This window comes from Numida meleagris, chromosome 1 (assembly GCF_002078875.1).
Source record: "Numida meleagris isolate 19003 breed g44 Domestic line chromosome 1, NumMel1.0, whole genome shotgun sequence".
Taxonomy (NCBI): Eukaryota; Metazoa; Chordata; class Aves; order Galliformes; family Numididae; genus Numida; species Numida meleagris.
This window is the reverse complement of record NC_034409.1, coordinates 23,615,008-23,638,897: the sequence shown is the minus strand read 5'-3', so window position 1 is coordinate 23,638,897 and position 23,890 is coordinate 23,615,008. Positions and strand designations below refer to the sequence as shown.

The window sequence follows — 23,890 nt, the reverse complement described above, 5'->3', positions numbered from 1 at the left end:
TTATTTGGTCTTTACAATGTGCTATGGCCAGAGCCTCAGCTGAAGGCATTGCCTATCATTCATTCCTGACCTTTAATGCAAAGAGTGGCTAGAGGTATTAGTGGTTTTAGAGGGGGAACTGTTTATGTTCTGATGTTAATGGCTCGAGTAGGGGTTTCTGGAAATTCTTTCTACTCCATTGTATTTGTACCAGTTTATTGAAAATGCAGTTTATTCAGTGTTGGTGTGTGCTCATCCTGGTTTCTATTTTTCCATGGCATGTAAAATACTGCCTCTTAACTTTGTATTCTTTTTTAGTTCTGTTCTCCTAAGAAAGGATTTTCAGAAAGAATAAAGGAGAAAAAAAGGGGGAAAAAGCAGAAAAATTTGAATTCACAGGGCATATATATATTTCTCTTACCCGAAGTGTTGGTACAAATCTAGGAGTAGCTTTTCTTTTTCTGAGTAGCATGGGTGCTGGGTGAGCTATACCATTTCAATGATCATTTGGTAAGGATTTTATCATGACAGGCATCAAAACTCCCATGCTGTGCCAACAGCCTAACAGCTCTGTTTTCTCTGTCAGTGATAGACATCTGAGATATAAAACAAATATTACCAGCATCACCAATATTAAGATTTGGACAGATAAATAACAAGAATAAGAAATCACATATTAATGTTGTGAATAATAATGAATTACTGTCCAAGCTGGCACCTGAAAAACAAGGTCTGAACTTGCCCATACCTCTTCTTTGAAAACTGCAGTTCTGGTCTTGTTTTCTTGTAAATAATATAGAAGAATTTGAACAAAAAAAAAAAAATTAGAAAAGGGGAAACGGTATGTGCAAAGGTAGAGAGTATATTCTGTATAAGCAGAGTAGGACTTGCCAGTCTAGAAAAGACATAAGGAAAAGAGGTGTGAAATCGCAGATACCAGGAGCAGAGGAGATCACACACCAGATGCTTTGTCAAATAGAAGGACCTGCCTGGGGACATCATATGGAGCAAGGAACTGCCATCAGAATAGTCAAAAGCAGATCAAGGGCAGCTGGCTGAGGAACTGCCTGAATGCTAAAAGTCTGCATGGATCCAAGGAGACAAAATAAATTGTGTTGAAATGCACTGAGAATAACTAACTGCAAAGAAATTTCAAATAGCACCAGAAGTACCAGAGGTGTAAATGTCTGGAGGCTGGAAGAGCATTCAGGGACATTATCGTGTGTATTTACCCTATTTTTTCCATATATGTTTATTTGCTTAAGGTTAAGAGACTGAGTACTAGTCTAGATGAAGCTTTGGTCTGATCTGCTGCTGGTGTTTTTTTGTTCATCTCTGCACTTTGAAAGAGCCAGTTAACCCATCCTGACTAAATAAGTATTGTGTCATAGATTCTTAGGAGCAAAAAGCTTGGCATATTTTGTTTTAGGGAAGTTAGTTGGAATTGTGGGAGTGAAGATTGTCATTCAGATCTTTTTTTACTACTTTTTTTGCTACTTTTGGCAAAAAATATATAAAAATTTACATTAGATCCCAGAAAATGCAAAGCAACTGAGTGACAGAAGAAAAGTATGTCCTTCCTTTATCATTTTTTCTATCATCAGACCATCTGATGAATATTATTTCCAATTCCTCTGTCAGCTATACTAAGCATGAATAATTATCCAGCAAAGCATTTCTTCTCAGCTTATCACTGTGGGATCTTAAAGACTTGAAATTCTGAAGTAATACAAAAAAAGTCATAAATGAAATCTATGTTAATTAGATATATTATTATTAGGACTGTAGATGATTTTAGGAAATGAAGACTTTTTTTACTTACCTCCTCCTCTCCACTACGCTTTCTTAACCAAATAAAGAGTTTTGTCTTATTCTTCCAAATCTAGCTCTGGATCATTTCAGATTCACATGCAGTGGTATTTTAAAAATGTTATTCACTTCTAAACTGCAGTTTAGATACTTTTCACATTGCAAATGTACAAGTTGATTCCTTAAGGCAACACAGCTGAAATCTTTATTTAGATATTCCACTTAAACTTATTACCGGTAACAAATTATCAGTTGTTCCACATAACATTGAAATAAATGACTAATCTGCCTCAATTTGCCAGCATTTAGTCACCAAGCAGCTTGGAAGCTCTAGGGGACAGCTTCATAACAATTTTCAGCTCCTCCTTAGATAAGGACACCATTTTACAATTGTGGGATATAATTTGACATCTCTGTAATATTACTTACTGCTGCACTTCTTTTACTAGTCTCAGCAAGGATGGTTTCTGTTCTTGACTGATGGTCTTCTTCCAACCAGTCTCAAGCTAAAATGTTTAACTAATATTTGCTCCCTGCGGGGGGAGGTGTAACAACAAGGAGCTCAACAGACTCTGGTAGATCTTATCGCTATGACGCCTCGGGAGTCTGGAGACAGGGCTAAAGTGTAAACAGAATGCTCCTTTAGTATGCACTGCTAATGTGGTCACATCTGGGACAGTTAAGGAACCCTTTGTTTGTTATCTATGTTGTTGGGAAGAACTTAAGGTCAATTAACCGTGAGTGGATTTACTGCTTACGAGTGGAGGATATATAAGATGTATGTTAAACACAATAAGGAGGACTTACTATTCTGATGCTACACTGACTGAGAGAATTCTCTAACGGGACTAAGCGCCGACAGCTCCCTACCAAAGTCTATCTGCATAGTCCTAGAGTCTGTGCAGCAAGTTGAGATCTGTTTATTAACACGTGTATAGAAGCACAAGGGTGGTGTTAATCAGCTGTTCTTCTCCAAAGGAGATTGTGGGAGACAAACTGGTGAGTATTATTCCTGATTCCTCCATCGGTTGTACAAATCATGGAATCACACCAAACACATGGCAGATCTCCCATCACATAAGCATCTCCATCACAGAAGTTGATGCTAGAAGCCTCAACTCAGACGTACTCACTACAGGCTGTGGTGTTACATCACTTAAACAAAGAAACAAAAAGCTGAACAAAAGGAGTTGAAAGCACAAACCAGTGTTTTCCTCACTGTGCAGAGGCACTCAGCTGTGATGTCCACAGTCTTGATGTCACCATTTGGCAGTAGAAGGCTTGGGCACTGTTCTCAGGTACACATGGGATGACAGGGGCACCGGCCCTTCCCACAGAAGCCTGTTGCAACAAGGCAGGTTGTGTGAAGATCCATTGGCCTGAAAGCTCTGAAGATGCCCCATTATCCCCTATAAGTGATCACCAACACACTGTAGGAACCGCATGATTTTGCATTGAGAATCATTTTTCTGCTATGTTTCTGTACTTATTCATGAAAAGTATCTGATCCATTCCAAAATATTCTCTTCTTCCTTTAAAAAAAAAAAAAAAAAAAAAAAAAAAAAACACCAGCTCATTTTTTCTTCTGAAAAGTGGAGGGACAAATAAAACTCACCAAAAAAAATCGTGCATCTCAGTAGTACATCTGTTCAGGTGTTACAGACATCTTGGAAGTCAGCTGAGCTGTAGCCCTCTGTAGCCCTAGTAATGTAAATAACCACCATACATCATTAAGCAGAGATTGTACTTCTATGGTGCTTTGCAGCTGCTCAGGAGCAGGTAGGATGTTAGCTTTCCCTATGGAGCGAGGGAGACATGACAAAAAGGAAACACAAAGACATTTTTTTATCTTCTCATATTTAATATTTTATGGTAAAGGAAAACAGAAGGATATTAGTCATCTGGATCTCGACTGCAAGAAGCTGAGAGTGTTTCTATGGGCAGGTCTTTTAACTTTCCCATGCAAAAGTTTTTTTTTTTTTTTTTTTTTTTTTTATGATTCTTGGAGAGAATTTTTTTTTTTTTTTTTTTTTTTTTTATGACCTCTAAATACTAACTCCCACCTCAGCAAATCTGCTTAAGCTTCTTGGATGAAAGCCCTGGTGCACATGCAAAAAATCTCTGAATTTCATTGGAAGCCTTATACTTCAGAACTGCAAACTCAGCCAGGTGCAGGGGCAATAGTGTGTCACCATCCGGAGGGACTCTGTTCCTGCGGTCTGGAAAACCCAGGAGCACGGCTGCTCTTGAGAAGCAGATGTGCTCTTCATCACTCATGAATGATCATCTGGCTGGTGCTTGCAGCAGCATTCTGGACCCCAGAGAGGACCACGTCCATCAGTACTGAGCAGAAGATTGGGCTGTTGCAACAGAGGGCCCTTCACGGCAGTAAAAGCAGCCAGAAAGATTATTTGTAATTCCATTCAGAATCTCCCCAGGTTGGAATAAAATTTGGAATAATGTGTGTAATGTTTCACATCTCATCCCTAACAGCAATATTTTGTATTATTAGAAATTACTTTTCCAAAATCATTAGGCTATTTTAAGACCAAGGTAAGGCTGCAAATTCATCATGATTACTGTTAGTGTCAGAGAGGCTGGGAGTTAGTTTTCTTGCTTTCTGCCCTGTGCTGGAGCTTACGTGCGTGCCTGATGGGGTGGCTGGCTGCCTAAATGCAAGGGCCGATGAGCAGCTGTGTGATCTTGATGGAGAATGCTGCAGAGTGGCCTCTGGGGCTCTGCCTGAGGCTGTTGGGGAGGAGAAAAGTGCCATCAGCTGGGATGGCAAGCCAGAGGGCAGGTGCACAATCCCATGGAGGTGAGCGCCCAATAACCTTGCCAAGCAACTGGAAGGGGGAGAGAATAGGCCCTGTCCTGGGAAGGGGGACAGCAGGGGGGGAAACTAACAGAGCTGAAGGAAAAAGCTCAGGTTGCCAGCATTGTGTTAATCACCTCCAGTGCCAAAAGCTGGAGCTCTACCTGCATGACATGCCAAATCCCCTGGGAAACATGGCTGTCAGCCACACAGGTGGAAAAATATGCAGCTCTGCCTTCTAATTAGATGGTTTTGTTTCCATGGGTCTTGTACTGTTCTCATTGTTCTTTGACCGCATTTTCCTTTGCTTTTAAAATAGATATTTCCAGGTTAATTTAATGACTTTTTGTTGGTGTTTTCTTTCTTTTTTTTACAACCCCATTATTTTGTGATGTTTTACATGCTTGGAAATAAAAATGTTACCAGCTTTCCCTCTTCAACAAATAAGATGAGAGCAGACAACAGACCTCAGTCAATGTAATGTTTGTAAAAGAATGTAAATTAATTCGAAAGAGGTGGAAGAGGGCAGAAGTATTTGCAACATGCATTAAAAATGGTTTTATGCATTTGCATTTAATTTTAATGGTGTTTATGCCCCTTAGTGGCGGGAAGCGCTATTGCAGCTCGCTTTCCTGAGTATAAACAAGTTTATTCTCCTTTTCACGTCAGCCTAAATTATTTGATCTTTGTAAAATTGCACATCCTGGATTTATTTCTGCTATATATTTCCTGCTGTTTGAGAGTTTATCTGCTGAGATCATTGGAGGTTTGGGGATTTTCTGCCTATGGTAAACGATTCCAAATTTGCATTTCTAGTCTCTCAAGTGCACATAAAAATATTGCTACATAGAAATAGAAATTTGATTATTTTACCTTCCAGAACACACTTAATTTTCATTTGAAAAAGAATTACTCCTGAGTTCAAGCAAACAAACGTTTAAAAAGCAGTGTTGTCAATCTCATTCACAAAGACTGTTAAAGGAAAGACTTTCTCTGCTCAAGGAAATATGGCTAAAAGGTATGACTTGTTTCAAATAATGACAGATGATAGATCTTCTGTCTTAGATTTAACAAGAAAAAAATGCAGTCATCATTAGACTCAAGATAAATATCTGAAGATGACAGAAACACTGATTCAGATTTCTTGAATTCTCAGTATGCACCATTGGGTGTATTATGCTCAACAGTTAGAAAAGCACTATCACTTTGGCAGGTGGGGATCTGTGGGTTAGCTCTGATGTAGTAATTCTTTTGGGTACAGAATGGGCATTTGTAATCCTAAATACATTCGTTTTTCCCAAACTCCTACAAAGCTCTCCCTTCTGTGTGTGGTTCAATCTGCATTTCAAGCCTCCACATCTGTCATGCAAAGCTAAAACAAATCATGCCCCTGTTGCTCAGGTTAATACTCTGAAAGATCCAGTGTTTGTTTTCAAAATAAAGGAATACATTGACTTGCTGTCTTCACTTGCAATAAGGAATCAAATATGCAGACGTTCTATTGCCTGTTGAATACAAACAACTGGGACAAACACATTCCTTTAAATCCATCCACTTACTCTATTCCTTAGTGAACAGAGAGCCACGGACTGAAGCAGTAGCACGTCTGACCCCTCTGGACTATGTCCAGTGAAACTAATGCATTAGTTTGATCACGTTGTTTCTGGCTTGTGATTTGATAAAACTTGACTGACATATCTAGTTTGTCACATCCTTTTCACTTCCTTTTTTGGGTAATGTTGAACGCCTCTGACGGATAACAGGGATAAACATGGCATCTCTATTTCTTCACTTCACCCATGGCTTACAATATTGTGATGACACTTTTGATGTTGCAAAATTAGATTGTCAGTAGAAATCATAAATGCCCAAAGACCAGTGTGGGCTTTGGCCACGATGAGACTTCTATGGAACAGACTATATATAAAGCTATGAAAAGATTGATTGAAAGTAGGGGAAAAAAAAGAAAAAGAACACTTATAGAAGAATATGTTTGCAGTTACAGTCTGAATAGCAAGGAGACAAGCAGAGTAGTTCTACATAAAACCTTGAAATAATTCCCTTTTGAGAAGTCTGTGAAAATTTCTTAATAAAATTCAATGTTTGTTGTGTTTCCATGACTGAAGAGATCAGATTTGTGGCAGAAATCAACATTTGTCTTACAGATCAAGTGTAATTTTTCCTCTTTAAAATACAAGAACCACAAAGCTACATCTGAAAATTGAGTTATTTTTAGTGTAGATTTTCCAAGGAATAAAGCAGTCACAGACAGGGTGAAGGAAGAAATTTTCCATTCATTTTATTTCATCCACTTCCACTGATGATACTCACTGATATACGAAGTACAACTAAAGGTGATATTTAACCAGCAGGAGGAATTTCAATACCAATCTTAGTCATGCCGATGCTAGACTAAAATCTGTGTCCCAAAGGAGAGCAAGGCTAGCCAGGGTAGTAAAATCTGCTTTAGTGAGTGAACATATTTCTCACTCTGTATAGGTAGAGTAACGTCTTGGCAGTCATATTTTCTGAACGTAATTTTATTTAAACCCCCCAAAAACTGTTTATCAACAAGAGAAAAAGCAATTATGTTAAAGTTATTAAAGAAGTGATTATTTCACACTGTGAAAAGTATTATTAGCACTAAACAGTGGACAAACAACATTACATTTGGAAAATGTCACTGTAGTACAATTCACTGAAGCTGAAAAACAAGTAAAAGCAAGTTATTTCAAAATAAGTGATATATCCATGTACCCTTCATTTTGCCCAGAAATGATGAAAAACATTGTAAAATTCCTTCACATATCAAGCAATATTTTTTTTTGTTTAATTCCATAACTCTGAAATACCATGAAAAGCCATCTCCTTGCATCCCTAGGTAGATCACACAAAAATACTGAAATTTTGGAGATGGATCTGCTAATATTCCTGTCACCACACCTAAAGCATCAGTTTGGGTTAATTCACATAATTATGGTGTCACACATTCAACAGGGTGATATATCCCTGAGCAACTTCAAACCAAATTAGAGCTAAAAATGCCTTAAGTCCACAACAGCTACTGGTGGTGATATAGGCTTATGACGATTCAGCAATTTCACATTTCAAGTGATAATTTTAGTTATCTAAATATAGGCTTAGTAATCTAGTTTGATAGGTCTTTCCTAATAGTACTGGATGTGTATAAATTTTGTATTTCAAGTTCTGATTGAGTCAAGTGGGTGTAAATATATCCTGCCTTCTAAGTAGCTTTCTGTTGATACACTTTTATTCAATTTCAGAAAATACTGGGATCATATCCTAAAGGAAGAAGCAAAACACTGACAGTCCCTGTAAACCAATAACATTTATCACTGGTCTGATCCTAGGCCTTCCCTTCCAAGCAAACTTCAGGCCACCCACCGCCCCCAGGCGCTCACAGGGCAGTGTGGGGGTGCTGGGCAGCCCCCTCCAGCCCTGCACCAGCAGCAGCCCTGTGCCTCCACTCATTCACCACTGCTGAAAAAAAGTGGATGTAGCCACCAGGTGTCTGGGATCCCATCCAGCAAAGGGACCTTGAAAAGCCGATTATCCCCCCGCATGCCCAACAGTTGGGTATGTATCACCTCTGAGAGCGGCTGGTTGGCTTAGGAAGATAAGCACCAAAAATACCTGTGTTGTGAGATGCAAATGTTAATGGCTTGGAAAAGCTCTCTTTCCAGTGTTTTTCGTTTTATACATCCTGTAATTGAGACAACCTGTATTGTTAACTTAGAAGATGGTTTCTATTACATGATGTCATTTTATCCACTCCTGCGTGTCACAAAATCAGCAATTACCAATGCTGAAATTCTGAGGTGACTATTTTATTAGTACAAATATTAATATACTTTTTTTCCTGTGAAAGTTTCACACTGGGGCATGCCTTATAAAGCAGCTAAATATTTATTTTACACAACATAGTCACAGTCAATAAACTAAGACTTGGCCATCTATATTATGTCTGCCTGGATGAGCCTTATTTGAATCTTCGAGTTAAATACCTTCTTCTTATCTTGCAAAATTCAAGTCATTCATCTTCACCTACAAAGTGACATATGATCTCCTTTACACACAGGCTGAGCTCTCACTGCTAGAAAGTGTTCTCTAACCATGTGTAGACTCCACCCTAACTTCTCTATTTATCTTTCTAGTTCCCACTGAACTGCTTTTGTTTTCCAGATAGCACTTTCCGAATATTGTCCCTACTGCAGCTTTATTTCTTACCTTTTTTCATGTTGTTATAAATTCTGTAGTAGAAAATGTGCTGTGTCTCTGTACACAAGGACATGATACAATATATGTTTATTAATAGTTTAAAACCCAGTTGAAACAGAATGGTACTTGCAGGCAATGTATCTTTTATTAAACTCTGTGGTATGTAATTACATCCTTGTCCGATAGAATGTGGCAGTCTACACAGTGCAAATAGCTGATATCTCTTAATAAGCTGTCACTGGAATCCCTCTACATACTTCTCAGCAACACTATAAGAAATCTTACATACTTGCTGGAAAAAAAACAATATCCAGCATCTCAAAGAAACGTGGTAAACTCCAGCCCTAGTAATTCTGAACACTGCCAGGATTTGCAGTTCAAATTTCTTTCATTGTTTGCATTTGTGGCTTGAGTTTCTGGGGTTTGCTTTTGGCTAAGTGAAAAAATGTTTAGACTATAGAAGGGACCTCTAGAGGTCACATATTCCAGCTTCTCACTCAAAGAAGTCCTATCAACAACGATAGATTAGGTCAGACATATTTCTGTTCAGCCAAGTCTTGAAAATCTCCAAGGATAGAAAGTTCATGATCTCCTGGATGCCCTGTTCCAAATACACTGCCCTCCTAAATGAAAGCACTATATCAGCTTAGTGAGAATATAGATTATTCAGCTTGACATCTAACTTACCAAGTGATCTCCCTTGGATCTCATCAATGGAAAGCAGTGAGTTCTTCAGTCAAACAGAGTAAGGACTTAGACCCTGAGAAGTTTTCCCACAGGAAGGTCTCTCTTCATTGAAATAGAGTCAGCTTGGGAAGGTGAAACATAGATGCTCACAGTTGATCAACAGGATACCCAACATTACCTTAACATTAAAAAAATGCGTGTCTAGCACTAGGCTTGCTGTATAACAAATGGATGTATGTAAAATATTATATCCATCAAGTGTTATTTGCAAGGGAAGAAAAATCTATTGTGCAATTAATTTATCTTGAAATTCAATACTTAAAGAAGATTTTGTCTTTGCTAAGGGTTTTATTTTCTTCAACCCAGGTATGGTGACATGGTGCCAAAGACAATAGCCGGCAAGATTTTTGGTTCAATATGCTCCTTGAGTGGGGTCTTAGTGATTGCTCTGCCAGTTCCTGTAATTGTCTCCAACTTCAGCCGTATCTACCACCAGAATCAACGAGCAGACAAGCGCAGGGCACAAAAGGTGAGCTCCTCAGTTTTTCCCCTTTCGATATTGACAATAGCTAAATGGTAGCTTTTTATGTGTCTCAAAAGTGTGATTTATTATGAAGATGACTGCTATATGCATATATTACATGCCAAGCCTGGGTTCCAGATGCAAATACTGTGCTATTTTTAATTTTTTTTTTTAAATGGTCCATTTATCTTTTTTTTGTCAAAATTTACAGATTTGCTATGGTGGTAATTCATCCTAACTGTTAGACCAGATCTACTACTTTTAGACAATAGCTCTCACTACAGTAGCTTTTCACCCACTGAAAACATGATTTTTCAGGAAAACTTTCCTTCCTCTAGACTGCTCTGAGAAAGAAAAAAAAGAAAAAAAAGAAAGCCCCACACCTAAAAACCTAAGCATTACTTCTAATGTCTGTCTAACAGCCAGTCTCACTAATCTGTTTGTTTAATTCCCAGGTTAACTCTCTGGGGAATCTGACTGTTGGGAACTTGTCTCCTTGGCACTACTTTGCTTAAAAGGCTTCAGAAAAAGCTGAATCATGAAAAGACAAAAACAAAAGTCAGGCTTTTTTCAGCTTCCTTGGTTACTGATCTCACTAAATTATTAACTAGCTCTATGACAAGACATTTTTTTCCCCTGACCTAAATGTGCAAGGTCAAGAACCAGGAAGAACTATTTACCAGGAAAGATGCAGCCAAGCTTGAGCAGCACCATTGTTTCCATCCCACATCAAAAATGGCAGTCTCAACCCACTTTACTCAGCCTTCTGATGAGAAATGTCTTATATTGCCTCTGTTGACACATCAAGCCCTGATAAAAGAGACGAATTGCATTACCTTCTGCTCCATTTCTGACAGGTGTCTTGGGCTTGGACTTTTGTTGTGGTCCCTGGCCTCCCTTTATGACTATGGTAACTGTTCTGCTGTTTACTCTCTGGAAAAGGTTCATCACCCAGTGGGCCCAGAGATTCTGAGGGGTTCAGTGAGAGTGGGATCCCTGCCCACAGAGGTGTGCAGGCAGGTCATGGCTGTGGAATACACATGTTGACCAAGGGAATACAGGCTGCATCTGCCTTATATAGAAAATAGCAATTAGTTTAGAGACACAACAATTTGTTATTCATATCTGGACACCTTTTTGACTGATGTCTCCATAGAAAGGAAGTGAAATAAAAATACATAGTGATATAATTCTTGGAAAATCTTAGAATCAGGAGAAAGAGAGGTACATTGCCAAGAAGTCAGTCATAGGCCTGGGATAAAGATGTTGTATTCTTTGAATTGGCACATCTTGAGAGACTTGGGAAAATGGCTACAAAAGAAAATGGGGGTATAACAGAGCCACTCAGAAACCTGATTTCAAATATAGACTGTTTCAGTGAGCCAAGTATCAAATCTCCCCTATCTACTAATTACACACATCCTTTTGCATCTTGTTTTGTCCCATGTCCCAGCTGCATACTCACTTCTCCCACAACTGGAAAATGCAGAGAATACATAACTTTTACACTACATTGTTTTTGTAGAGAATTTTTCATTTTGATTACGTAATGGTAGTAAAGAGTGAAAGAACTGTATGTACCAGCAGAACACAGTGCCTCAGAGCATTGTGGCAGTCATGGATAACAGATCTGCTCGATCCCAGCAATCAATGTGCCTGTTCTGAGCTTTCATGGCTGCACAGACAATCAGCCTTACTTCAGATACACACAGCCTCCTACTGTATAATGTTGAATAAATTTTTCTATATCTGATTTGCACATTACAGTGAAAAAGAGATGGAAATTGGAAAATACCTTGCAAAAATTAGATCAGCAGACTGGCGGATATTCCCTATAGTCTCTTCCTGAATAGAAACTGTTTAATAACTGACTTTCTCTCCTTGAAAAACAGTGAGCTCATTGTATGTCACAAACAGGAATGTGAAGTCATGAATGGCAATTCTGCAAAATCTCGTTTCCTCCGCTTCCCAGAACAATGCCAAGAGTAAGGATCACAGATTTACTCTGACCATGTTTATATCCTTCTTGCTTTAGAAGAAAATGGCTTTAAGGTTCTGGTTAATGCAGCACTGGGTATGTTTCATTGATTTCTCCTATTGCAAGACTTATCTTCTCTCTCATTTTAAAATGACTGAGAGGATATGAACTGAGTATTGCTCTGAGAGACTGAAAGAAAAGTCAGCAAAAAGAACTTATTGAATACTGTGTAGTCTGTATTTATCAATATTTACTTATGAAGTATAGACTTGCATTTCGCAGGAGAGTTCTACTACATTTGTATAAGGTGTCCAGGACACCTTATGGCTGGGAGCCATGGTTGTACTGCAGCAGGAGGCATTGAGGTCATGGCCCTGCCCAGCCTGCTGTCCCTTATGACACTCCCTCCCATTCTGCCTCCCTCACTTGGCTGTTGGCTGCAGCTCAGCAGAACGTCATGGTAGTGGAGGGGCCTCATCTAGCAGGGAGAGATGAGCAACAGCAGTAGTAAAAGAGCACCACCAACAGCAACACTGCAACTTAAACAAGACTACTTTTGAATTAAGAAAGATCTAGTGCCTTATATCTGTGCAGAACCCCTACCATCTAATATCCTCAAATGGCATTACGTTGTCTGGGGAACCTGAAATGACTCCCTTTGAAGGTGGCTATTATTATGGGAAATTAATATTCTCCAGAGAATTTCTTTTTAAACCTCTTAGTATTTATATGATTACACCTAATGAAAGGTTTAAGTGTAACACAAGACTACATCTTTCACCCACAGCATAAACCCTTGCAAGAAATGGTACCTCCTGTTTGCTACAACAGGCTTCCATCTAGCTGAGAAAATTGGATATTGGATATAACTTTCTTTATCAATATGTCATAGATAAATTCAATCAACATAGCCTTTACCATGGATAAATTCAATCAAAATAGTCTCTAGAAATGACCAAACATTTGGGCTGTAGGGAAACTGGAGAGAATTCAGTGAAGTGCTGAAATCTAATCTCGGGAATTAGGAGATTTATTGAAGATCCATGTGACCACCAACATATGCATTTACTGAATTCTGCACTGTCCTTCAAGATTAGAAAATAAAATAATGCTGCACATTAATGCTCAGGAAAAAGTGAAGTGAAATTTAGAAATATATCATCTAATTTTGAATACATTTTAAAGGAAAATCCTACTTCTATTTATGGAAATACGCTGTTGTAAAAGAGACCTCAATATAAACAAAGATAAAAATTAAAAATAAAAAAAAGGAAAAGGAAGAAAAACCAACAAACTCTCTGTGATTATCAGAACCTTTTCCTCTATCAGACATTAATGTCCAAGAATCAGACCTTTTCTGGCAATGGGTAGATAAATAATCCAAGCTAGATACAGGAGTTTGCACTGAGGGCATAACTAATTATTGTCTACAGTCTTATTTTGCTTTTTCCTCAAGCAGATTTATCAGAACTGGAGAGAGTTTTGAAGAATGCTGCTTTTCTCAGCTAGAGACAACTGCAGGAGGTCAAGTTATTTTCATTTATCATCAGTGCCTTGAAGTGGCAAATTTAATGACGGATGTGTTGTGACTGGTCCATACGGAAACAAACAGACGGAAACGCAAATGGAAACACAAACAGAAACATGACAGTTGGCTCCAAAATCTGACTTAATGCATACAGTTCAACCTGATTCTTTCATATTATTATGGCCTTCTACACTCACATTGCAAAATACTTCGTGAAGATTGGCTGGGCTCATATTTCATTATTTACTGATTGTACATGATGTATTTATCTGTCAAGTTATAAATAATTAGGTACTAGATAAATATAAATAGTTTTAGGACAAATTACAACTGCTTTACAGAACCTAGCAATCTAGAGCCAAGCTTTTGCAATAAGGAACCATGCTAACATTGCAACTTATTTTAGCTTAAATAGGGTATTAATCTCAGTGAGGCTGTAGAGATAACCAGCAGAATAGCTTACCCAAGATCTTTTAAATTCAGCACAAAAACACTAAAGTTTACTGCGTTTGAATAGAGTGTGAAAGGAAGGCACAACTCAACAAGTATATGAACCTTTCTTAATTGCTTATCCACTAACGTACAAATTAAACAGCATTTTCCTCTCTATTGCATGCTGAAGTTCTAGAAATTATTTTCTGTAATCTGAAGATAACTATTAGCAATTACTGCAAATTAGAAAAGCAGAGCGTGAGACAGAAGAGAGGCTCTTGTCAAAAATGATTCCCAGTACCACGATAAGCTGTGCCCTAAAGTATTTCTGATAAAATCTCTCTTACCACAGTTGGACAGCTGAGAGTATCTTGAGTGCTTAAAACTGGATATTGTAAATATCCCATGGCACTACGTTTAGCACTATTTAAAACCTTCTGAAAGTAAGTGTATATCTCTCTAAAACTGACAGTCAACAAAGAAAAGTGTTTTCCTTTTGTAAAATTTCTATTATTGTAGTCATGGTCAGGATCCAACTTTAAGTTGCAAAATAAGAAGATAGAAAATGAAACAAAGCATTCAAAAGAATTCAGTGCAATACAGGGGATGCTGTAAGAATTGAAGCTGATCCTTAGAAAGTTAGATCCTTAGAAAGCTCATGGTTTTTGCCCTAGACACTGTAAAAATTACCAAAATCAAGGTTTCACACTGAATGGGTAGCACAAAAGCAGATAACCTACTGCAGGAGAATTTAATCTCTTTTTCTTTTTCCCAGATATTCCCCTGAAAGGAGAGTTAGAAAGGACACCTAGGTGATTGAAAGGGGCAGTTATCCCTTCTTTTCCACTGTGCATGACAGAAAAGACTGAAGACTTAAGAAAAATACAATTCTTCCATAGTCACAGTCTTTCTGACATTATCACACCATTTTGGTGTCCTTCCTGGGAGTTCAATCCCCAGTGCACAGCTCTTAAAAATCCTGTGGCTGACATGAGCTTTTACTGATTCCTTGTTAGGAAACATGGGGATTCACTGGACTGCTCAAGCTATAGACTCTGATCTGAATCAGGCAGAAGGACTGAAAAGAAATTGCTGTAAAATGTTTGTAAACACATTGAGTTTCAGTAGTATTTTCTACATAGGTTACTCCAAAAGTAATGCCTCCTATTTATTTCCATGGAAATTATAACAGATACAAAGAGCGCTGTAACACTGTTTGATAGAGAAAATTCTCAGCTACAGAACACTATTTTTTAACATAACCACCCCTATTAGCTGTGCATTTTTGACACAATGAAAGAGAGCCTGCATGCTGCACTCATAACAGTCTGCACCAGCATAGGGTGACCCACTGTCACTGTCACCACTGCTGAAATGCACCACCTCCGCCTCACTGTGCTCACATCCACTGGTTGGTCTCCATAAATGTTCAGCAAGCATCAATGAATGTCAATGGGTGCAAGTTTTTCTGTATGGAGGAATTCAATTCCACCCCTTTGCTTCATACGCACTTCCATGTCAGATACCATTTGTCAGACTGCCCCTCTGCTGCCATCTGTCACATGGCAACAAAATGTAATGGAATATTGGTGGGAAGGTTCAGTCTCTACTGCCATAGCACCAACAGCTGCCTCTGCTGTTGTGGGCCAACATCATAAAATAGGAGGCATTATTTTCGGAACAGCCCTCATATAATCTGAAGTGTAAGCAGGCAAGCTGCATGCAATATCTGGTTGCCTCATTGTTAATAGATTTATTGTCTTCACTTTAGTAAATGGTGTAAATTCTGGCCATTTTAATGAGTCTCAGCTAAGACGATGGAAGCTATTAGTCCCCACCTCACAAAAGTTTTTAAGATGCAATAAATTGATATTTGCAAAGCAATTTAAAATCCTCATATGCAAAGAATAACCATCATATATGTGTTGTAGCACACTGATATATTAAGACAGTCTCATGAACTGTTGTATTTTTTACTTTTCTTTAATAAACAGTGCAGTACCATAATTATCACTTCAGTCACTGAGAGAGGAAATGAACGTACAAGCTAAAGGGAAATACAAAATTAGTGTCAGCATATTTGTTCTTTAAATTTAATGAATTTCCTTATAAAAGCCATAAAAAGATTTGTGACTGAAATCACTTATTTATGGGACTGCAAGTCGCATTCTGCAATAGCATCCAAAGCATCTTAATCTCCCAATGAGAAACAGTGTTAAGAGAGACCTTTTCATATATTCTTGAACACAGCATGTGCACATATCAGCCAGATTCTAGCCATGCTTGCTGTTAGCTGTCATGAATTTCTTGGTTCACCGTTGAGAAGATCATCTGTGAGTTTGAGGCTGTGAGTGTAAAGAAGCATGGTGTCGAGTCATTCCTCACAGTGAATTATTAGTCATACCAGAGAGCCGATCTGGTGGCTGCAGCGACCGGGCTTCTTCCCGCTATGTTAAGCGCTCAGGGATTCTCAATCATGTCATGTTGACACTTAATACCAAAGAAAATGAGTGGAAGGGAAAAATGTGCTCTCTTTGTTTTCTGGGAATACCAACTGAGAAACTGTCAGATATGGAAATCCTGATTAATATATTAAACTTAGTTTTTTGAGTTCTTCACTTGTCTCCTTCTGTTCTTCAGCAGCCATTCTGATGCTTTCAGAATCAGAAACCTAAGTTGGAGGATAAGCCCAGACTCTCTCTGATACACAAAAAGAACCAGCCACAAAAATTACAGAACCAGGATACCATTCTAGAATTGCCACAATTCTGTGGCATTCGCTTCTGTTTTCCATAGTATTTGTCAGGAAGCTCTTTTCTTTATGCTTTCCTCTGCACTGGGCTTAGAGGAACATGATGAGGTTCAACAAGGGCAAGCGTAGAGTCCTACACCTGAGGAAGAATAACCACATGATTAAGGGCTGACCTGCTGGAATTCTCTGTGAAGAAGGACTTTGGTGTCCTGGTGGACAACAGGTTGGCCATGAGCCAGCAGTGTGTGCTCGTGGCCAAGAAGACCAGTGGTATCCTGGGGTACATTAAAAAGAGCATGGACAGCGAGTTTGAGGGAGGTGATCCTCCCCCTCTACTCTGTCCTGGTGAGGCCACGTCTGGAGCTCTGTGTCCAGTTCTGGGCTTTTCAGTGCAAGAAAGACAGGGAACTCCTGGAAAGAGTCCAGTGGAGGGCCGCAAAGATGATTCCTCTCCATTATGAGGAAAGGCTGAGGCCTGGGGCTGTTCAGCCTGGAGAAGAGAAAGCTGAGAGAGGATCTTATCAACACTTTCAAACATCTAAAGGGTGGGAGTCAAGTGGATGGGACTAAGCTCTTTTCAGTGGTGCCTGGAGACAGGATTCTCCTTCTCTGGAGACTTTCAAAACCTGCCTGGATGCTTTCCTGTGTAACCTACTCTGGGAAACCTGCAGCAGAGAACTGGACAAGATGATCTCCAGAGTTCCTCCCCTATGATTCTCTGATTCTGTAATGTTGACTTCTAACTGTTCTGCAAATCAGTGGATTCAAAGCATCCAAGAAGACACTTTCTCTGGAATGAAAGTCACCTACATAAACAAGAAGATTCACTTCAATACTCTCAAACCACAACTCCTTCTCAGCAACTGGATGACTGCTATCTCTGAAAAATTTAGATTACAGATAGATTATAATCAACAATGATGACTATTAAGTCTGATTATAAAAATACACATTAAGACATTTTTTAAAAGGCATGGCAGGCATTTAGGAATTTAAATGGGAGACTAAAAACAACCACTGTATTCTGTTATTCCAAAAACTCAGAAATCTCTGAGAAACCAGCTTATGGCAGTTGCAATATTATGGTTTTCTGAGTTATTTCTTCCTCTTTGAAGAATCATTGCAGGAGCAGCTGAGATGGAAGGCATGCTCCTGACCTACAAGGCACAGTCACAGCCAGGAAAAAGAAAACCACAACGGGAGTCACTTACATAGTGATCTGTCTAATCCCCTCTCCAAAATCATTGTTCTTCTTAGCTGACATGCATGCAAACAAATAAAAACTTCTGTTTTTTGCTTTTCCATGGGAAGACATTTGTGGTTTGCTCCACCTGGAGGACAAAAGCAGTGCAGCATTTCAGTGATTATGACATTGGTATTCATAAGCAGCTGGTTCCAATTAGTTTTAGATAAACAGAATAATGGATACAAGTGCATGTGACACTCTTTTATTTTGTCTGTTTATGCAGAAAGCAAGACTTGCACGAATTCGTGCAGCAAAGAGTGGGAGTGCTAATGCCTACATGCAGAGCAAACGGAATGGCTTACTGAGTAACCAGCTGCAGCAGGTAACGTGTTTGTGTCCTCCACCTCCACAGTAACAGCTTAATAACAGTGCAGCAGCAGTTTATTCTGTTTCTCACCAGGGCACGTCAACTTGGGTCCTTAGGCAATGTTGTCTTTAGAGATAGATTAGGGAAAGATAAGCTGGGCAATTATTATTGCTAAAGATACTTTACAGGAGCTGATGATAGGGTAATTAAAATACAACAAAAATACACCAAGAAGGGAAATGGCCAGATAGAAACGCTGTGTTCAATGTAAGCTGGGTTTTTAGAGGCAGATCTCATAGAAAATCTTCTAAGAAAGCATAATTCATTTGCCTTCTAGGATGAGTTTATCTAATTTGGCATTACACAGCTAGAACATGGGTGATATTCTCTCATGCTCAGTGAGAGAGGTAGCTGTAGGGTTCTGCTGGCACAGGTGGGTGTTGCAGAGTGGCAAATCTTCCCTGTAAGTGCCTGCTTTGTTTTTTTCTTGGGACAGCCTCAGCCATTACCCCAGGTGCAGCAGGGACCGCAGGACTGCGGGCGGCCGGAGGCAGCCCCTGGGCTGTGCAGAGCTGAGAACTGAGGGCACAGTGTTTCTCAGTCCCTGCCACTTTCTGGCAGCTCCCCGAGGGATACAGGAAGGCTTTCATTCCTCTGTGCCCTTTCTGTTTAAGAAGCATTATAAAGACAAACGTTTTAGCATATAGCCGGGAGAAGAGGAAGTGGCTGTGATTTAGCATAAAGAGAAGCGGCCAGAGCTCTCCATTCCTCTTCTGCTTGGAAGAATTCAAATCACTGAAAGAAAGAAAGAGACACCAAATGGCTTAATTGCCATGCAGCTTTCAAATACCCCAAAGTTAAATTGTAATCTTTCCTATTATCCCACTTCCTCCCCTATTTAGTTTTCTGGTTTCCAGTGAATAATTACAAAAGCGGTTAATAAACAGTGGATGCTTTCTACTTAATTCTTCATTCTGTGTCAGTAACATCTGTTGTACGCTTTCTGCAGTCAGCAGATTGGGATCACTGACATGAGTTTTTGTGTAAGCAGCAATACCACACATTCTTCAGTGCAGTGAAACGATCCCAAGAGGACAACTCTATTTAATATCCTTCCAATAAGGCACATTCCCAAGCAAAAAAATATTTTACTGTCACTGAAATTTATGTTAACTGTAAGTATGCATTAATTCAGAGTTCAAGGCTTGCATGTTGATTGCACTTGGAAATTATCTTGGTCAGCTTATATAGGCATTAAAGGACCTGAAATGGAAATTTTTAAAAGGAGGTGCAAGGGAAGGATAGGAATATTTTAATTTAAAAAGAAAAAAGTAAAAGAGTAATCACGTCCAAGGTCATTTGTGTTATCCCATGTAAAGGAGGCATTACAGTTATGCTACAGTATACAATCCAGATTAGTTCTGATCAAATACTTGGATAAGAGCCCTCTTGTTCACAAATGAGACTAATATGGAGTTCTTTGTATTAACAGTCCTCCAGTGAAGAAGAACAGGCCTTTGTTAGCAAATCTGGCTCTTCCTTTGAAACACAGCACCACCACCTGCTTCACTGCCTGGAAAAAACTACGGTAAAAAAAAAAAAAAAAAACTTTGATATTAGTCTAATTCTGAATGTTTTCAGTATTTCTTCTAAGTAATAAACCTTTCTATGAAAGTGATGAGTTGGGCAGAAGAGCCATTTTGTCATATTTTAAAGCACAATACCCTCTGCATGTGAACAGGAAAGAGAGAGCCAGAGGAGAGCCTCATCTAGTGTGAAAGGTACTGTGACATCAGCCTCGCCTAGCTGCATACATGGCCTTCAGTGTGCAGGTGATGGAGCACTGGCACAGGCTGCTCGGAGGTCTGTGCAGTCTCCTCCTTGGGGATCTTCAGCAGCCACCTGGATGCGGCCCTGGTGCCCTGCTCTGGGTGTCCCTGCTAGAGCAGGGGTTGGGCCTCCACAGGCCCTTTGCAACCTCAACTGTTCTGTGGTTCTATTAAATCTATTTTGCAATTTCTCTTTAAGGTCTGGATACATAGTGGAACTTTATGTTATTTCATCATAATGTTACTGTCTTTTTTTTTTTTTTTAATTAAAAGACACAGTAATTCTTCTGCTATATTTAATGGAGAGCAACGTGAATGTCTTACTACTCTTTCTCAAAAAAAAAAAAAATTAAAAAGTTTTCCCTTTCCAGATATTGCTAAAATAAAATATGATGTATGCATATATCTAAGTCAATGTTCTCCTTTTGACAGCTTTTCCTTATAAATAAACTGGCCCACTTGTTATATCACTTAGCTAGTAATATGTCATCTCATGGGTGCTCATGTTTTTCCATGCTTCCCTTTGGAATATTCATTTTTATATAATGAGTTGTAGGACACAATGTCTTGCTTCCTATTCAGAGTATAGTGTAGTTACTTTGCCAATATTCAGGCTGGGTCCTTTTGGAACATTTTTGAGACATTCTGTACTAGAACCTGATAATAGTAATCTGCCTTGAAAATGTTCCATAGTTGAACATTACGAACATATTTTGAAAACCTAGTAGTAGCCACAGGTCTTGTTAAACTCTCGTACAAGTCGTGAAAAGAATTCATTTAGTGAGATTCAACCCCAAAATGCTCACATTTCCTCTAATTATAATGATGGAATATGGAAGCTTTATGTGAGCAACTGTCAGGTCAGATTTTGCATTCCAAAAATTTAAGAGGTAAGTAGAAATTTTAGGCACCCAGACTGCGGAATTGGCAAGCAGCTGTTTTCTGGTGTACCAACAAGAGCAAGACGCCTTCTTAGTCTCTCCTTCTTCAAAATAACTGCTTTTGGCTGAGGCTTATACCAAATGTTAGGCAAAGGAGTATTTTCTTTTTTCCAACAAATTAAAGCCAATATGATAAGATCTTTCATACTCTACGAAACACAGCATGAGTAATGTTGTGGAATTCTGTGAAAGTTACATTAATAATGAAAATAATTGTACCGAATGTTATATTTTATAGGCTACATTTAGCTGATGTAAGAACAGTTAATTTGTAAGTATAATCAAGTAGATTAACTGGAGACATTATATCATTTCAAAATGCTTCCAGTCTATATTACAAGTTCATTCAACAGCCCTCTTTAATGGACCCTGCTAACTGAATTCTGTTGGTTGCTCCATAGAAGTTTTAGGAAGAGCAAAATAACTTTCAATCGGAAAATGAGCAGAACTATTGGCAAAAAGAATGTAAGCCCACAAAGAGAATCTGAAGATAGTAGTTAGGTCTTTTTTTTCTCTGAATTTTATGTCCACTGTGTGATAGTATTCAAAATCTTGTTTGTGGCTGACACATGCTTTAGAGTAGTCGATTTTCAAGCAAATTCTTTCTTTCCATATCACTTGAAATTGGTATTCTTCAATATCAGTCAATTCCACACACATTTATGTTTGAGTGAAGGAAAAGAGAAGAAATAGAAATGATAATAAGCCTATGAAGGTATTTCCATTCTTATCAACATTTGGCTGCAGTTGATACACTATTTACTTTGCTTGCATATTTTGTATTTGCACTGTACCACAATTCCCCTGGAAAACATGAGCACCTTTCCAATTAGTGTGTTGTTCTTTAAGGGAAAAATAGTTTTTTCTCTTTCTAGTACATAAACATGCAGCAGGCTAACAAACCTGAACTGAATGACACTGAGAAGAGTGTAAAACAAACCATAACCTCCAAGTATTCCCAGGATGTGCAGATAATTCCAGCAATAACTTTAAAGATTTTAGAAAAAAAAGGAGGCTTTCCCAAAGTGCATGTGAATGTGTCTTTGTTTAGTTTGGGCTGCTGCTTCAGAAATATGTATATATTCTTTATTTATTTATTTAGTCTCCTCCTATTATCAGCACCACTATTTCAAAATGTGGAAATCACAGCTTTGTGTGAAACAATCCCCAGGCACTTACCGAGTCAACATCAACTGCCATTTGCTTGAATTTGGATTCAGCTCTATGACAACCCTATAAAATTACTGAATTACTGTCTGTGCTGGGATTAAGCAAAGATTGCAAAGACCACTTTATTTAACCAAACACTCTGTCTTCTAAACTGATTTTGATACATAGATCTGCAGTAATAAGGAGTGTACTGAATGGTTTTATATAACTGTTTCATCATCTCCTGCAAACAAAATTTCTATTTATTTGATTCTTTTTCTTTTACGTGGATGTATACCTTGAAACATAGTGTTTCAAATCCTGCTTTCTAACATGTAATCCAAACTGAATTATTACAAAGTCATCTGATAAATGTTTATCAGTTTTATTTTATTGTAGTTTTGTACAGAAAATCCTATTTCCAAATGGCATTTAGGGTATTTACATAAGCACCACTTTTATTTTTATAAATAAAGATAATCCCCCATTTTATGGCACTCCACAGATAACAAAGACATTCATAGTGCAGCCTACATTATGGTTTTACAAAAGAACTTGGATTATTTTTTCATAGCTAAGTACTTCGAGAGTTTTGTTTCAGTGTTTACATTTGTATTGGTATTCAGCCTGGGCTAGTAGGGGCTGAACACTATAATCAAGACTAAGCTGTCTAACTTTACTGATTTATTCAGTTGCACCGATTTAAGCCTTTAAGCAAGCATGATTAATATGTTCATTTCAGTTAACTTTCTGTGTGTGCTTTGTCCCTTTTCTGGGTTCCTTTGTGCTAGAATCACGAGTTTGTGGATGAACAGCTCTATGAAGAGAGCTGCATGGAGGTTTCTACAGTCAATAGACCCCCAAGCCACAGCCCCTCGCTGTCGTCTCAACAAGGCGTCACTGGCACTTGCTGCTCACGAAGACATAAAAAGACGTACCGCATCCCCAACACTGCCCTCACGGGCAGCCGCCAAGGCAGTGTGCAGGAGCTCAGCACCATCCAGATCAGATGTGTAGAGAGGACACCTCTGTCTAACAGGTACTTCTTAGCATCAGCACACCAGGAGCTGAACCTCTTTGTTCCCTAGGGATATGCTTTGTCCTCCACAAGTAGTCTGGGAGGCTGAAATTGTCATCTAAAAATGGACAGTAGTCCTGAAATAGCCTGCACTCTGTTTTCTCCAAACATAACTCTAAGATAAAATAATAGTCAGTCTCTTTTCATTTCTGCCCTCTTATGTCCTCCCCATAAACCGTTGTGTGCTCTTTGTACAGAAGAGCATCCAGGGACTCCAAATGATATAAAGCACCAAACAGTACAGCTCACAGACAAACACAGAATAAGAAAAAGCACAGAAAAATGTGCAGTTCACGTATACAAGACAAGGAAATGGGGAGTAAAGGAAAAATTTGTCACTGCTGCTCTTGATTTAGTTCAGAAACACACAGCACAAATGATGCTTCCGAATAAGGTAAAGGGAAATAAAACTTGATTCCCAGAGTCGTAAGTGCTATTGTAATAAGAAAGTCTCTACTAGACTAAAAATATGAAATGGATAAAAAAAAATGTATTTTGTGGTTTGAGGATTTATTACAAAAGTGAGGAAAGTACAGTTCAAGTCTGTAGTTTATTGAAAATCTCTGTACTCTCACAGATAAACTGTTTGACTTTCAGG

The 23,890-nt window shown here is 38.6% G+C and overlaps 1 protein-coding gene across 1 annotated transcript in view; it reads left to right on the top strand.

Annotated features, from left to right (window-relative positions):
• Positions 1-23,890, top strand: part of KCND2 (potassium voltage-gated channel subfamily D member 2) — a 272,477-nt gene that overhangs the window by 244,388 nt on the left and 4,199 nt on the right. Inside the window, exons 3-6 of the mRNA XM_021384830.1 lie at positions 9,896-10,058; positions 18,212-18,310; positions 19,788-19,883; positions 23,006-23,253. Coding sequence (XP_021240505.1) covers positions 9,896-10,058; positions 18,212-18,310; positions 19,788-19,883; positions 23,006-23,253 — 606 coding nt within the window. The remainder of the gene's footprint in view (positions 1-9,895; positions 10,059-18,211; positions 18,311-19,787; positions 19,884-23,005; positions 23,254-23,890) is intronic.